The sequence below is a fragment of the Halichoerus grypus genome, chromosome 2 (assembly GCF_964656455.1).
Source record: "Halichoerus grypus chromosome 2, mHalGry1.hap1.1, whole genome shotgun sequence".
NCBI lineage: Eukaryota > Metazoa > Chordata > Mammalia > Carnivora > Phocidae > Halichoerus > Halichoerus grypus.
The window spans coordinates 83848736-83866982 of NC_135713.1; the positions used below are offsets into that span (position 1 = coordinate 83848736).

Below are 18247 nucleotides of genomic sequence, written 5' to 3' on the forward strand. Positions count from 1 at the left end.
AAAGAAACAGATTTTTTTTAGTATGTTAATTAAAAATACCTACACAATTTTTCTCATATTGCTTTTTTATTTCTGAAATGCCTCCCCTGCACTATCCATCATGAAAAACTGTATTTATCCCACAAATCCCATTCCTATGTCATATTTTCCCAAATCAACTCAAAAGAATGGCAGATCTCTTTCTCCTTCTTCTCTCAATCTCCCCCATCCCCACCCTCCTCCATTAACAATTTGTGTGACTCCATTACATCATCCATTATTTTCTGACCTGCATTTCAAGTTGGTATACTTTTATTATCACCTGATTAAAATATTAACTTTAGTAGGACCCTTGTTTTATTCTTCCTTATATGGCTTAAGAGCAGACACATTCTCTCCTTGGACTCCCTCAACAAATTGTAGTAACCGATGATAGCATCCAAACCATCAATGTGGGCAAGATAATGGTTAGTTAACTCTCTCACACAGACAAATACATGTGCAGTCGAACCAAAGTTGAAACTGTTTTAATCACTACAGTACCTTTACTAGAAAGTGGGCCCCATTTTGAAGGAATGCATCATTTCTTATTGGTAGTTTTGTGGTGACTTGGATTTTTTGTTCTGGAAAAATGAGGTTATTTCTCCTGGACATATTTAAGATGCCGTCTTTTGCTTGCAAAGGGTCCACAGCTCCAGCAGGAATATAAAGGGCAGAATAAAACATCTTCACATCTCCTTTAGTTCCTCCTAGTCTTGTAAAACTCAGGGATAAATATCGTTCACCTGGGCTGCTTTCAATCTTTTGGTTTTCCATAGGAAAAAATGTTATTAGGCCATAAACATCATCACTATCCTGAATGTAGAACAAAAGCTGCAGATAAAGAAATAAAATATTAAAGTGTAGAATTCTCACATCTGAGAATACCGAACTGTTGATTTTCTAGGCTATTCCGATTTTTAATATTTATTTACATATCATGTCTAAAGATGATTACTTTTTATATGTACCAGAGTAAAAGATGAATCAAAAACAGATTTGGCAAGTTTCCTAATTTATTGTTTGTGGAATTCTTTTGAAGAGTAAATTTTTTATTTACAGAACAGAGCATCTTGAGCAACGGAAACATACATCATTTCTAAAACCAGTGTTCTTCCTGTTGCATCCAACTAGACATAAAAGTGATTTGTGTGATCAAATTCTTTGGCTCTTTTGGAACACGGAAATATTCACACAAGTAAAGCATAACAAATGATCTACCTCTGCTGGTTCGCTCACTTCTGCACCTCCTCGTACTGTATGAGGCAGAATCCGAAGTAAATAAGCTTCTGCCTCTTCTGGAAGATCATCATTAACAATAGTAAGAGGAACTGATGCCAACATCTGCCCTTGTGCAAAATGGAGAACTCCAGAACTTGGTCTGATATCTGCCGTTACTGGTGAGGGATCACTGCTATTCCGTGTCAGTTCCCAGTTCACAGAAATATTCCCGTGGGTGCCACCATTTCTAACCACTGTAATTTCTTCAAATCTAGAATTTTAAAAGAAGTATATATGGTCACATATTATACTGTGTTTCCCTTAGCTGGGCTTTTTCAATGTCAAACTGGCTGTGAGATTTTGGTAAAAGCAGAATCCGTATCATAGAGAACGAATGGCTGTTTTAATATGAAGGGGGAGTTACGTAGATGTGTCCTGGGAACCTATCATAATATGAATTCACTTGCATATTTAAATCACTCTGAAAATAAAAAAGAAAACAGCAAAACCATGGTGGAAGAAGTGACACAGTTCGACACTATGTCCAACAGCACAAATACTAAATCTCGGAATAATATATTAAAGTAACTGTAATAACAGGTTTAAAATAAACCATACCTTGATGTTGTATCTTCATCAATTACAACTGTCCTTTCAAACAAGATACTGTTGAATGACAGGACTCCATAAGGTTTGTCATTTGGCTTAATGGTGATTTGCACAATAGAAGGGGCTAATAGCACAGCATCTCCCTGCAAGGTATCTTTTAGTAATACAACATGAAATGATTCCGCAATCTCTGGAATGGTGTCATCAACTATCTGAAATTTTAGGTGTGACTCATGAATAAAAGATGGAAAAACAATAGTTGGGGTTGGCTGAAGATCAATGAAGTCTAAATTTTGCTGGGCATGTGCTGTTGAATTCCCAGTTACAATAACATAACTGATTGAAACTTCATATTCATCTGATCCAATCAGATGCCCATTGTCATCTTTTCCACGAACCACTGGAATTAGGAGTATGTGGTCTTCCTCAGGAACCAAATAAACATTCTGAATGAATCTCACGGGACTATCATTTTTCTTAATGATTATCTCAACTGAGCTCCTAGAGGTGTTGATCTCAGCTCCTCCTTCAACATTTTTCAGTTGAATCAAAAATATTTCATCATTTTCTGGTACCTGTCAAATAAATATAAACAGTAGCAAAAATACCAATAGCCAAAACATCTGCAAAGAAACCAAAGTATATAAAGTTGCTATGTTTCAGTACAAAGAAACAAAAAAATTTTAACTGAAGGGAGTAGAGAGGCTTGTTTAATACCTACATACTAAAATATTTTCCAAAGCTACATAATATATTTTAGATAGGGAAGGAAAAGTTCATAAAGCAATGGTATGGACAGGTATTAAAGTACAGGTATAATGTCTTTCAACCTTGATCAATCTTTAGGTAACGCTAATGATTTGACAGTAAATCTGGGCATAAAATTTTACTACTTTTATCAGAAGTAGCATGATAGTAATCTAATAATATATAAGAATATCTAAGAATCTGGAATAATATTATCATAGATATAGGATATCTAAGAATCTGGAAAACTAACACATTACACATCACATGCAAATTGTTAGTTTTCAACATGTGAATTATTCTTGCTTTTCTCTAAATGATTTCTAATTCGAGAGGTAAACATATACCAACCATATGATTTCCAAAATACACATCATGCCTCTGGAGAACAAGTTATAAGAGTCACTATCAGGCAAATGTTGACATTGTTAGAGTGAAACTTTTATTTTCTTTTTTGCAACTGCACAGAAATCCTAGGGATAATCTTCACTATGCTGTTTAAATAAATTCTGTTTTATGAATGAAAGGGAAAAAACAAATCTTTTTACCTCTATCAACAGCAATATAAAAGGTAAGGCTATTTATCTAAAAAAAAAAACGCTGTGATTTGATTCATCTTTTTACTGCCCAATTTTACTGAGGAATAATTGACAAATATAATTGTAATATATTTTAAATGTACACATGATGATTTGATGTACATACACATTTTGGAATAACTGCAGAGATCCAGAGAATTAACACACTCATCACCTCACACAGTTGATTCTTTTTGTGTGAGTGACTCAACACTTATGATCTACTCTCAGCAACTTTCAAGTATACAACACTGTATTATTTTTTTTTATTTTTAAAGATTTTTTTTTTTTTTTTTTATTTGAGAGAGAGAATGAGATAGAGAGAGAGCATGAGAAGGGGGAGGGTCAGAGGGAGAAGCAGACTCCCCGCCGAGCAGGGAGTCCGATGCGGGACTCGATCCCGGGACTCCAGGATCATGACCTGAGCCGAAGGCAGTGGCTTAACCAACTGAGCCACCCAGGCGCCCCTACAACACTGTATTATTAACTGCAGGCACCATGCTGTACATTAGATCCTCAGAGGATGATCTTTTAAGTTTCTAGTTAAAATGTATAATTAATCGTTGCCCCAAATTATAACCTTCTCAAGGATCTAAAAACAAAAGGTTTTTACTAGCTTAAAGAACCAGATGAACTAGAATTATCAATGTTACCTAATATTTCATTTTTTCAAGAGAAACAATTTCTAATAATGTCTTCTAAATTGTTTGTTTCTCTTCTCTTGGGATTTGTTGTGATTTGATTTCACGATTTTTTTGTAGTAAGGTCGAGGGATGGTTAAAAATTCCCAGCTATTTTATTCTCTCTTTTTTTTCTGACAATATTAAGATTATTTTATTAAAAGTTATGTTTTCTCTCATTTCTCTCATTATCTCATTCACAAGAGATACCCTTGCACATTATTGTTCAAATCCATTCCCTTCTTAGTTAAGTTAGCTGTGTCATCTCAATCCTTGGTAACTTCAATGTGAAATGTAAAAACAACTAAAGCCTTCCCTTGAATGTGAACATTTAAAATATCCAAACAAAAGAGTATCAATTACAATAGAATTTTCTTTGCTTTCTTAGTAAAATACTTATGCTGGGTAGGTAGTACTATATACCTGCTCAAAACGGAAATCACTAACAAAAATCAATCATCAGGGTTTACAAAATGCTTAGGTTTTTGTACTACATGTGGCTGCCAGTTATTTTCAGGTTCATCAGCTTTTAGATATATATTTTATGTAATAGCAGGAAGGGAAGAATGAAGGGAGGGAAATCAGATGGGGAGACGAACCATGAGAGACTATGGACTCTGAGAAACAAACTGAGGTTCTAGAGGGGAGGGGGTGGGGGGATGGGTTAGCCTGGTGATGGGTATTAAGGAGGGCACGTTCTGCATGGAGCACTGGGTGTTATACGCAAACAATGAATCATGGAACACTACATCAAAAACTAATCATGTAATGTATGGTGATTAACATAACATAATAATAATAAAAAAATGTTTTTTGAAAAAAATAAATAAAAATAAAGTCAATATCTCCTATCAAAAAAAAGAGATATATAATTTTATGTGAAATAAATTAGGTAAATATTAATCAGATATATTCCAAAATGGCTCTTTATAGCTAAAGTATACAATAACTAGTTAGTACAGTACATTAAACTTACATAGGACTATGTTCTTGAATAATTTCAAATACTACACACAGTTTCATGCTTGACATAATGTTCTCCAACATGTCTGTCCTAAGGCAGAGTCCCTGTCCCACTGAAGCATTTACCATTATCTTACCTCATCATCAAGTACTGTCAAGTTGTAGACTACTGTTGCTCTGCCAGGGGGAAAGGTAATATTTCCTTGAACTGGGCTCAAATCTTCCTCAGGTGGATTTGGGCCACCCTCTACCTGCAAAGAAACACACAGTGCCATCAATAAACACATAATATTTCACAAGAGTAAGAAAGCATTACTGTGATTTTGACTGACAAAAATCTGAAATTCACTTAAAAATGTTTTGAGAGAAGAATTAAAACTGTACGTAAGTCTGCCCTTCTAATTAATAGTCAAGGCCTATAATATAGATCTTGACTATAATCACATTAAACTACATGGTTTCTAAGCGCTTTCTCTTTTTTTCCTCAGCCATTATATTAAATCTGAGAAAAAAACATATTTTCTTGAGAAGAAGGTATTCAAAATTGGTAAATTCTCTTAAGTAACGGAATCAAATGGCGGTACCACCACTGACTGTGTAACGTTGGGCAAGACATTAAACAACCCCAAGGGACGCCTGGGTGGCTCAGTCGGTTAAGCGTCTGCCTTCGGCTCAGGTCATGATCCCAGGGTCCTTGGATCGAGTCCCGTGTCAGGCTCCTTGCTCAGTGGGGTGTCTGCTTCTCCCTCTCCCTCTGCCTGCCGCTCCCCCTGCTCGTGCTCTCTCTCTCACAAATAAAATCTTTTTAAAAAAATGAAGAAACAATCCCGAGGAACACTTTCCTCATCTTTAAAATAGGCATAATAATATCCACTTCACAGGCTAAATAAGATCATTCCTTTTAAAAAGTACTTATTAAGTACTTTGCGCCTCATCTCTTTTACATGTTAAGGATATAGTTGTGAACAGGCAAACTCCCTACCCATAAGAACCTTACATTTAATGAAAGGGAAAAATGATAAATAAATGTGTATTTTTCAGATGATGATAAGTATTATGGAGAAGAAAATAAGAAGGGCATGAGGGAGACAAAATTCTGGGAAGAGATGCTGGTTTTTATATGAGGGAGAATCAGTGTAAAGCACTTAGAAGAGTAAATGGCATAATTAAGTGCTCAGCAAACGTTAGTTGTGATTATTTCAACAAAACAAAGGCTCAAGACTCAAGAAAGTAACTTCAGACATCCAGAAAGTAACATTCAAAATTTGCTATTTTGCCTTATCTTTCCCCAGCCAATTTTTTCCCCACATTTGTTATTAGATACATTTTCAAAAATGTACTATCTAAGCACATATTCTCAAGTACATGAAACATTCTTTAAGGCTTCCCGTGTAGAACTTGCAAGACTACCGCATATTTAATTACTGTTACTATGTTTTTCATTCATTATTCTCTTACGCCATTTTATTTTTTTATGCAGTTAACATAACCATCATACGATGTAGGTCTCCATGAACACAAGAAGAACTCTTCTATGCTTCAGAATTATGTTATATAAATCCAACTATCCATTTGATTGATATTGCTATTAATAATTAAGATAGAAACTGGTAAGATAGAAATTAATGCTCCAATATTTGGAAACAGCATATGAACATGTTCTAGATATTATAAAACACAAAAATTAGTTGAAGATTTGAATATGTATCTCATAAAATAGCAATATGGTGACACATTGGTGTGCATGTGGTTGTTAAGCAATCAAATGGAATGGTGACAGCTAGCACCCTAAGAAATGCGCCTCACCCACAGCCTATCTTATTCATGTCAAATGCTGTAACACATATGGACCTCCATGATAGAGTGTGACTGCTCTTAACAGCATCCATTAAGAGTATTTTTTTTTTAATGGGGAATGTAAATGAGAGAAGACGAGATATCAAATAATTTTACATAAGCCTAAGTAACCCATGGGCATTTTAAAAATTCATATCCTTGAAAAGGTTTATCATAAAGGTTTGATGGATTTTATAAAATTAACATTATTATTTTATTTTGTGGTTTATTATTACCACCCCTGTATATAAAATGATACATTGTGTTTCATGATAGCATAGTATATGCAAGCAGCAAAAAAACATTTTTTATTAACTATAAAATTTATCAGAAATAAATAAAAATAAAAGTATTGACTTTTATTTCATTTTTATTAGGGGTCATGCTTATTATACAAAGGACTTTGATTTTTTAAGTTATAGCCACCTGATGTGAACTCTGAACTGTTACCATTTAAAGTGATTTCAGAATAAACTTACCTCAAAAGTCACAGTAACCATTCCATAAGTTCCTTTTTCTCTGATGAGAGTAAGAGGCACAGATTCATTTCTGCCCCTGGGCTCACTCACTGCGATTGAAAAAGGCTATTGGGAACAGCAAAGACAATCAGGTACTCATCAGCCAGAGGTAGAGGTGGTGCAAACTGTTAACTTGAAATACTAAATTTACATAGACAAATTAATCCACATCATACCCTAAGAATGTGGTACATCCTAGCATTAATTAGCGGTAGCTAATAAAAAGGCTTGAAAGGTTAAAAATAATAGTGTAAAGGGAACATAAAACTTAGTCAAGCAAAAGATGCAAGTTCTTGTCCTGATTCTACTACCATCAACTAGCTATTCTGCTGAAGGATCTTAAAAGTTATCTAGTTGAAAGATGAGAAACTCAAATGCTCACAGGGACCCGGGATGTCACAAAATCAAGCTGTATCTCCACACCAGAGAAGCTCATTGGGACCACCCACTGGGCGCTCCACCAACAGGCCTTTCTCCCAACCACTATGCCCTTCTCATTGGTCAGCCTGCCAATGAAAAGCAGAGAACTGCCAACGATTTTCAGGACATGATCACTGGGGGAAAGAAGCCAGGGCTTCAAATGCTGAAACATGCTGGCTTCACTGCCTGAAACCAGGCCTAGAAGAGGAGGAAGAGGGAAACAGCCAGGTGCATGCTAGCTAGGGCAGAAGTGCCCATCTCTCCTGGTGACCCTAAGCCTCAGTGTCCTATCCATAAATGGGGATCAGAATACCTTTCCCAAAGACATCAAACATCATCAATGCTATCTTCATCATCAACATAACCATCTTCCAGACCAGGAACCAAAGCCAGCCTATTTAGCAACTACTGTGAGCTCAACAGTTAACTTTGTTTCATTTTAACCACAGGGGCAAGTGCCCAGTCAGGGGCTGCCTGGCAGCACTGCAACCACAACAGTCAGGGACCCGGGACCAATGCTAGAGACTATAGGATTCATTCCCAGAGGCTAAGAGGTACTATGTCAAAAGAAGGAAAGGAAAGGAAAAAGGAAAGGAAAAAGGAAAGGAAAAAGGAAAGGAAAGGAAAGGAAAAAGGAAAGGAAAAAGGAAAGGAAAGGAAAGGAAAGGAAAGGAAAGGAAAGGAAAGGAAAGGAAAGGAAAGGAAAGGAAAGGAAAAGAAAGGAAGGAGCGTGGGAGGGAGGGAGGGAGGGAAAGGAAAGGAAAGGAAAGGAAAGGAACGGAAAAGAAAGGAAGGAGGGTGGGGGGGAAGGGAGGGAGGGAGGAAGGAAGGAAGGAAGGAAGGAAGGAAGGAAGGAAGGAAGGAAGGAAGAAAACTTTAAACAAGTCAGTATGAGGTTAGGGGTGATAAGCTGGGAGTGAATATAGAAGAAAGACAGTAAGGAGAAAAATTAAGCAATTAAGAGAGCCTGCTTTATAATTAACTAGTAATTCCCTATCATTTAAATAGAATTGACTGATTAATTAATTTAATAAATTTTGTAAATAACAATATAATGGAGGTCACAAAATGTCTACTATATTGACATTATCCACATCTTTTTTAATAAAGATACTGCAATTAAAAGATCATATTTATCTATAGCCTGCCTTGTTTCAGAGATAATTTAAGGTAAGAAAATGACATACAATGCACCAATTTAGCAGCAATCTAAATTGGAAAATAAATAAAAAGCTGGGGAGTATCACATCATCTTTTAGTAATGATAATTAGTAACATGATTCAAAAAGACTCAGTATCAGGAAGGTTATTGTAGTCTAAAACTTAGTGGCAAAATCCAATTGTATCCAAGATAAATTTTGTTTTAAGAGCTGGAAACAATTTCTCTCAAGGGGGAACCTGTCTTGTGTATTTGTTTCTAAAGATAAAACTCTTTGAACATAGGACTTGCCAGGGACACAGGAATTCGGTGATCAGGGGAAAAAAATGAACTGCTGAGCAAAACTGAGGGGGATGACAAGGAGTTTTAACCTTTAAGAAATATTAATAAATGGGAAAATCTCAGGGAAGGGATTGACTACAGAATTTTTAAGAACTGTAATGTCTTCATTCCATTCAATTTTGAGTTTACTATAGGTTTTCCCAGTACTCTTCCAATAAGTTTTTCTCATCTCCCAACTTCCCAAGGAGGCTGACAAACAGTATTTTCTTTAAGTGGCAACTGAGGAAATTGAGCAAAAGGAACTAGACTACAACATCTGCTACAGACTGAATGTTTGTTCTATTCCCAAAGTCATGTTCAAATCTTGGGAGGTGGGGCCTTTCCGGAGGTGACCGGGTAATGAGGGCAAAGCTCTCATGAATGGGATTAGTGCCTTTATCAGAGAGACCTCAGACAGCTCCTTTGCCCCTCCTGCCCTATGAAAGCACAAGAAGATGTCCGGGAAGCAGGTCTTTACCAGACACCAAATCTGCTGGCACCTTGACCTTGGACTTCTCAGCCTCCAGAACTGTGAGAAATACATTTCTGTTGTTTTTAAGACACTAGTCTACAGAATTCTGTTACAGCAGATGGAACAGACTTAGACAACATCCAAGTTAGAGACCAGCAAAGGAGGTAACGAATGAGTCAGGTGGAATATCAGCAGGAGATTAGGACAAGAGATGGCCACGATCACATAGGCCTCCTGAAGCTGAAGAAATCTTAGGTAGAACAAATGAACAGTCTACAAAATGTGGGACATGGATGAAGTTCGAGTGAATTTTATTTAAATATCAAGTGGCAGGATGATGCCAGGTAACATCATGAAAAATAACAAAAAAATTTAATAACTATTACCCAGCAACCACAAGAGTAATCAAATTGCAACCATACCATATTAAATGAAATAATTCCAAATGCATTGTCATTTGATAATATTGTCACAGTCACAGTCCTTGGCCATCCAAGCTTCACATTCGCTGAAGGTTTCTAAATAAAAGCCATAAGTTAATAAAATTAGTAAGTTAATAAAATTAAAAATAAGAGAAACAGAATCATTTTAATAGAGTTTGTCTTATGTAATTGTTCAGAATATGAATAAAAATACAAGTACACTTTTAATGCTGATTAAGAAAATATATTCAAACTAAGTCAACATGGTAAAGAAGTCCCAAATAGAAACTTTTTAAAAAGTTTAAAAAACCATTAATCACTGGCTATTAAAATATAAATCAATATAATGATAAGTATCACTGGCTAGTAATGCTATAATATAATTACTCTAATGTCATTACTAATATAACAGAGAAGTAAGCAGTATGGAATTCTATTCGAATATGATTTCTTTTCTTACACTACAGAAGGTGCCAAAGCTTAAGAATTATTTATTCTATAAATCATAGAGCCAAATTAAAGATAAAATATTAAAACATTTTTTCTAATCAATAAGGGAAGAGTGTTCTTCAACATTTCTATTGATATTCAACAGCAGCATAAAGGAATATGCAAAAAAGGAATATACAAAAGCAAAACAGGACTATTTCAAGTATCATTTTCACAAAAATTTTACTCATACTGACCTAATCATTCTAAAAAAAATTCTCAATGCCCCTCAGAAAAATTAACTAGAACAGTGTTAACAGTCATTACCTCAACCTAACAGATCAAGCCATAAAGGATAATTAAACCTTGGGCTATTCAAGCATTTTTCCCAGAGGCAGTCCAAAATGATTCTAAGGCACAGGGACCTCCCACTTCCACGCTTGCTTTTTGTATCCCTCTCCTTTGAACTCAGAAGTCTTGGTCATTCTTTGTGCATCTGGTAGCAGGGGAGGGATAAAAGAGAAAGGGGCCAAATGGAAGACAGGTTTTCTTGAGCATCTGTCATGGCAATTCCTAAATAAGCTGAATGGATCCAAAAACCACCTGCAGAATCTTCTAAACAAGATTGTCTGAGTAATAATAACCAGACCGTGGAATTGCCAGAAAGGCTGTCAGTTCTGAGTTCTACGAAAACCACCTCCAGTCTCTAGATGGGCTTATCTCTAGAGAAACAGATTTTTAAGCACTGTAAGGTTTCTCTGAGTTTCAGGTGGGTGGCAGGGTCAAGAAGGAATTACCTGTAATGTTAAGTGAAAAATAAAAGTTTCATCAGGCTCTGGTAAGTCATCATCACATACGGCTATGTACACTGTCCGATTTGTTTCTCCAACAGGTATAAACGCTGCAGCATATGTGTCAAAAAAGTCACCGGTGTCATGTCCATAGAGCTACCAAATGCAAAATACAGATAGTTCTTACAACACTGTTAGGACAAGCAAAACTGACGCTAATTGGAGCAATCAACAGAAAAAACAGGAATCATCAACTCACACTGCTGTTTACAGACAGGATGTACAAAAACAAAACAAGTATTTAACAACCGACAAAAATCACCTTCAAAAACATTATTAAAAATGATTCTAAACAAAAACATTTGTTTATGCTCTGGAAGGTAAAGGAATCATTACACAGAAAAGTAATAATTATAGGGCGCCTGGGTGGCTCAGTTGGTTAAGCGACTGCCTTCGGCTCAGGTCATGATCCTGGAGTCCCTGGATGGAGTCCCGCATCGGGCTCTCTGCTCAGCAGGGAGTCTGCTTCTCCCTCTGACCCTCCCCCCTCCCATGTGCTCTCTCTCTCTCTCTCTCTCTCATTCTCTCTGTCTCAAATAAATAAATAAAATCTTTAAAAAAAAAAAAGAAGAAAGAAAAGTAATAATTATATAGGAAAGTAAGGATGTGAATTTTTTTTTCTCTGCCTCTTAACTGATCTGAAGTGGATTACAGCAAACCTGACAAGAAAACTAACTGTAGCTAAAACTCTCCCAAAGAAGAGGTGGAAATAGCCTGCCAAAATGTATCAGGAAAATCAGTTATTTACCCTATGGTTTTCAAAGAAATGCTTTTTCCAAAAATTTCAACTGAAGTTTTATTTATATTCTCCCCCACAACTCCAATAAAGACCCAATTCCTTTAGCATTCCAAATTATTAGTCATTGTAAACTTTTCCTTAACTGTTGAAGACTTCATTCTGTAACTTCAGCATTGCTAATAAGATTTTTGAGGGAGCAGTAATTATGAAATTATAAACAGCAACTTCTTATGCAAAGCTAAATGAGATTTCTTTTGCCAAAGATCTCACAATGAACAACTTAGCTACTGGAAAAAACTGTGATTTAGTACACATAAAAAATGAAGAACATGTATAGGAAAATTATAGTCAATTTCTAGTTTTCTTTTATAAGAATAAAGTTTAAATACTTGAGATACCCAATTAAGTTGTTAAGGGTATTGAAAAACTTGTACTCTTTAACATAAAAAATGGCACAGTCTTTTAGAAAGCATTAGCTATCAAGAGCCACTGAAACAAAGAGAAAAACACAGTAATCCAGCCCCCCCAAAAAATCACTTAACAACCCAAAATATGTAAAAATTGATAAATATGTAAACATTTTCATCAAAGCAGCATTTACAGCAGCAAAAATTGGAAGCAACCTCAATGACAAACAGGTGAAAAATGATTGAGAAATGATGATGCCACCATTGTGAGAAGCTGTGAAAATGAAAGGGCAATCCCAAAACCTATGATACAATCGAAATTATGCATCAAAGATTACCAAGTATAATGTATACTCAAGTTCACATGAATTCAGTAAATATATTCACATGTCATAAATTAAAAACTCAAAGCAATGCACAAAATTATAAAACTGGGTTTCTTTCGTAGGTAGTCTTTCTTCTTTATCTCTTTTTACAATGTTTCACAATGTGGTAATTTAACCTCCTGCTTCAAAACTTTTTCTTGAAAAAAAAATTTCAAGTACTTTGGGCCTCAAATATAGCAATACCCTTAGTGGTCATAGGACATTACTTACTGGTTAAACATAGACACAAATATATGCACACATAATCCATCCAATAACTGTGTGCAAGATAGCTTGATAGTTAAACAAATCCTGCCTAACTTCTACTTAAATTAATGTACTTCCTTTCTCCCAAGCTCTCTGACAAAATTCATTTTTAATTTGCCATTTTTCTGCTTTTAAATATTTATGTATTTTCCCTAAACCACACGAAATAAATAATCTGAACAGAGATAATGTGGATCCAAATTACTCAAAGTAAAATTTTCTTTTACTTAGAAATACTTATTCATGTCTTTGGTTTTTATTTGTTTTAAAATAAATATATGAACATTTTAAAATAATCAGTCTATACTGTTACAATACTATTATTGCCGAGTGCATATGCTACCTTGGAGCACTATATAAACTATTAGAAATATGAATGGAATAGTGTAACTGCAAGTCATCTATCATAATGAAACTACTCAGAGTCTCAAACAGTTAAAAAAATTCTTGTCACTAAAACGAAGAAATTTCATACCATCTATTTCAGTAATAGAACCAAATCATTTCTTACCGATACAATTGCAGTGACATTTGCCGGCTCTCCTATCCTTTCGATGACAAGACGAATAACTGTTGTACTTGTTTCATTAACTACAAATTTTGTTTGTCCGGCAAACCTTATTTCTGTTCCTCCAAACACAAAAGTGATGAATAAAGCTGAGAGGAGATTCACTAGTAAAGATGCAGAGGGCATCCCTATAAGAAAAAAAAAAAAGCTTTGTTCACAAAACATATCTAATGTATTTTCATTAGACTGTGTTTACCTACAGGTATAAACACAGAGTGGAGAGCTAGACAATAAGCAACTAAGACAAAAATACATCAAATATTAAGCACCCAACTTAAATATGTGATCAAAGAAGCAAGTTAAAAATCACAATCTCTTCTGTGGTTCTTTTTTACAATTCATAACTACTTTTTGTTCTTTAACCTATATATCAAGATCACAGTTATTAGTAGCCTTAAACTTATTTATTAAATTAGGATTTTTTAAATTTTTGACCCTAAAATTTGTTATAAGAAAAACACAAAACAGTACCTTGGAAATGGAATTAAAGCCCATATTCCCCCCAAATTAAACTGTAAAATGCAAGCTAAAACTAAAAAATTATCAAATGGATCAATAATCTTAATGGGGCTTCTTCATCTTTTTATTTGATGATCACACAAATATGAGAGAACGCTTAAAAGTGGTATGTAAAAGCAGTTGAAGCTAAAACTTTATTATAAATTGATTTCTTGGTTGTGTCTACCTTTTCCTGAAATTTATCTCATTTGAGAATGTTTTAAAAAGAATTTTCAGTTACTGCAAGGAAATGCTAATGTTTTCAACATAAATTTTCAGGACTTCAATTTCTCCCATTTTACTAGCTAAAATCCTAATATCATTTCTTAGAAAATGTCTATGTTGCTTTAAAAATAAGCAACACAGACAAAAATTTGACAAAGTGTGTATTTCCTTCTTTTCCATAAGTTCTATGGTTTTTTTCTTAGTAGAATGTGTGTGTTTATGAGTCATCAGTAGTGTTCCTGCTTTCAGCACTGTGTGATTCAAGTGTTTTCAAAAGCACAACAGTGCAGTGGCCTCTTGAAAGCACTGTTGTTTTGTAATGTAGATGTACCTCTAAAAATGTGAACAATTGATCTCACGGATCATTAAGATTCCAATGGATTATGTGATCAGTCACACGAACAAAACAAGTTCATGTGTTTTAAAGGAGAGTTGCATTAAGCACTCTATGAGCCAAAATGCTTCCTATTAATCTTTACCTTGGTCAAGAAGTAATAAAACTTTCATGTATGTGGTATTTCCACATGGCTACACATGGCTTTGTATTTAGAAACCACCAAACACACAAGTTCTTGATACATTTTAATTTAAATGCAATTTTCTCAGTCAAGCATATTCAAACAATGCAATCTGAGATGGCTTAATGATGTTTCACATATTTATGGCTGCAAAATCCACAGACAAGGATGCAGAGGTCAGACGGAGGCCAGGAAGGAGACACAGGCCAACAGGGACAGAGATTCCGGAGGACTAAGACAATTTGTACACCTGCGCCTTCTCTCTAAGAATGTTCACCTGTCATGGGAATAAGGGACTTGGGAGAAGAAATAAAACAGCTCTCTCTTCCTTGACTTCTAAGGCAGAAACCTTAACCAAAAGAAAGTTAATTTAAAAAATGAGAGAAAGAGAAGGAAAAAGGCAAAGCCTGGGGTGAGGCAGGAGAGTAGGAGCAGCTCTGGGGCCGCCAAAGACAACTGAAGATCTTCTGTGGAATTCTAAAGCCAGAATGATTTCACACCTCACTTATGACAAATAGTGGGAAAGAAATGAACTAGGAATGAGAAAGAGAATACAGAATGGAGGGGTGAGGAGGCAGTGAGCTTGGCTTTGGATGTGTAAGAGAAAGATCAACTTTGGTCTATTGTGATTTTGGAAGAAAAAATTCCTTGAACATAAGATGTGACAGAACTTTGAGCTGAGAGAAATAAGAAGACACCTGAAGTTCTAAGTGAGAAAGAGTGAAAGTGAACTATAGCATGACAAAGGGGAATCATGAATGGCTGAGGAACTAAGTTCTCAAAATTTGTTCTGCATCAGAATCAATTCAAATGTTTGTTAAAAATGTTAACTCACTCAAAATGTCTGATCCAGGGAATTTAGGTTGAGGCCCAGGAATCTACATTCAACAGGCAGCCCTGTTGATTCTAATGTAACTGATCCTTGAGATACACTTGACATACACTGTCCTAGACTGTGAGGAAGAGTGTGAGGAGTGTGTTCTGGAGTGGACATACAATAGACCACATTTGCAGGTTTGAGTTAATTATTGAATTTTTCAATGCAATATGCTTGAACTTACTGCAGACTTCCTTATACATGTTTTTCTATATGTTACTATATTATATTCTAAGATTCCATATATCCTGAGGAAAAACTGCATAGACCTATAGAAAGTGATCAGAACAGCTAATGTTTATGTACTGTTGTTGCAGAAACTTTATATAATAATAACACAATGAACCTTCACAACATCCCTGTGAAGAAGGTACTAGTAGCATTAATCCCATTTATAGCTGAGGAAACTAAGGCACAGAGAAGTTAGTTAACACATGTGGTGCTACTTAACTAAGTGCTACTTAAGTGACCAGGCAGGATTTGAACCCAGCAGTCCACTTGCAGACTTTACCCCATAACCATACTATATTGCCTCTTACATTCTATTCCTACAAATCATGTCTCCATCTTGAAAAATTTGGTAGATTGCTTATGCTACCTGTTTCCAAACATTCAAGTATTTTAAACTCATGCACAATAACCAAAACTTCCATAAATCTGTATAATTACAAGTCTCCTAAAAGTGTGCACATTATTATTCTAATAAACATTATATTTATTTAACAGAAACTACAGTTCTCCTGACTACTTTAAATATTTAATAGCATCTTTTAATGTCAGGACCAATGAGCTCAAGTGGTACATTCTTGCTATTTCCCAGGCAATTAGAGCTCCAAGATCTTGTGGTTAAGTCAGTAAATTCATTTTAAATTGGTGCACATCAGTGAATTTTGAGATTATGTGAAATGAACAAACAAGCATGATTGGAAATGCCTCAAATTCTGTGACATGATTGATAATTGACTCTCCCCTGCTTTCATCTTTTCAACTTGTAAGAAAAGTTGTTGAGGCAAAGTTGGCATTCAATAGAAACTAAAAGATGAAGAAAAAGCTTTGAAAATGAAGTTCCCATTAAAAGACAGGCATAATTACACAAATACTGAAGTTTTTTTTTTAGAGTAACTAGGTACATTTTCCTCTATCGTACTAAAAATCTACTCTTTGGAACTCCCTTTATTAAACTCAGAAGACTAGGCATTAACAACTGACACAACACATAAGTATTATATATATTTCAGGTAACTTTTCTCTTACTAGATCTAAGAAAAGTTTTACATGACTCATCAGACCACCTATTTTAAACTTCTCTGTAAAATGAATTCCAAACAACATGTGCTTAAAGATGTCCTTAATTCATATTCTGTCACAACTGTAAAAGAATAATTTTAGCATTCTTAAGTCATTCCTCTGCTCTGCAGTGGCATGATGTTCCAATATTCAAATCCTCTCCTTTTCAACTATCATCATGTTCTCCTCACACCTTGCTCAGTATGATTCAAAGGAAATGAAAGCTGTTCCTGTCAATAGATCTCTTATCTCTGAATAGATTTCTAATCATGTTAAAACAATATGAGATTTATGTTACTTTCTTGCTTATTTCCTGAATTTTACTATGAAGCTTTGACAGAGTCCTGATAACATATAGGCACAAAGTGTTTGGTTTTTAGATTCCAGTAATCACATTCAGCCTATACAAAAAGCCATCTAATTCTGCAAAGAATATTTCAAAATTAAAAATCAGGAACGTATTAGAATAGTACCTACAATGCAAATTGGTTGCTTTCAGAAGAGCAGGTTAAAACATGGTTATATCGGCACCTGCTCCTGCACATTGTGCGGCACCCTGGGCTCATCACTGAGGACATAAACATCCGTAAGATACGGTTCTCGGCTCCATGATTCTCGCGGCAATGGGCAAATGACTCAGATCAGGCCAACCCAAACCAAAAGGACAATTCTGAGATTCCTGCCTAAGCATAAAGATGCAGATTCCCTCTACTGCTGGATTCGGGATCCTTTTGATTGGGGACAGTTTCCTCCAAAGCCTGGAAATGAAGCCAAAACATTTTGCCAGAGACAGAGCCAAGAGGTGGAGAGGAGCCAAGTCTTGATAATCAAGCTGAGCTTCCTGAATCCAGCTTTACCCTGGCCTTTTCAGTTACTGAGGCAATAAATTACATTTTTTTTTTTTTTTTGACAGCCAGCTGAGGCTGGAATTTCTGTCACTTTCAACATCGATATTTATCTGTTAACGTCCAATCTGTGACACTATGAACCCATGTCAGGATATACCAAGTGGAAGATTCCTCCTCTTTCACTCCAACATTCAACAGTCTTAGTCTTTCTAAACTTCTGTGAAAGAATACCACACTAGCTATCTTTCCTGTTCCCATGCAGTTATTACCACCATCTATAGTATTTTCTCCTTCCACCTCAAAACTGACAATGACTAGTAAGGAAATTTAGGACATGCAGACAAACCAAAGATGCCTTCACAATAAAACAAAGTGGGACAGGAGTACACCACATTGACTCAATG

General features: G+C 35.4%; 1 protein-coding gene across 1 annotated transcript in view; it reads right to left on the reverse strand.

Moving 5' to 3' along the window:
* Positions 1–18247, reverse strand: part of ADGRV1 (adhesion G protein-coupled receptor V1) — a 506902-nt gene that overhangs the window by 458083 nt on the left and 30572 nt on the right. Inside the window, exons 2-9 of the mRNA XM_078067071.1 lie at positions 13534–13718; positions 11191–11340; positions 9965–10060; positions 7132–7236; positions 4954–5067; positions 1858–2423; positions 1240–1510; positions 523–852 (exon numbers count right to left, since the gene is read on the reverse strand). Coding sequence (XP_077923197.1) covers positions 523–852; positions 1240–1510; positions 1858–2423; positions 4954–5067; positions 7132–7236; positions 9965–10060; positions 11191–11340; positions 13534–13718 — 1817 coding nt within the window. The remainder of the gene's footprint in view (positions 1–522; positions 853–1239; positions 1511–1857; positions 2424–4953; positions 5068–7131; positions 7237–9964; positions 10061–11190; positions 11341–13533; positions 13719–18247) is intronic.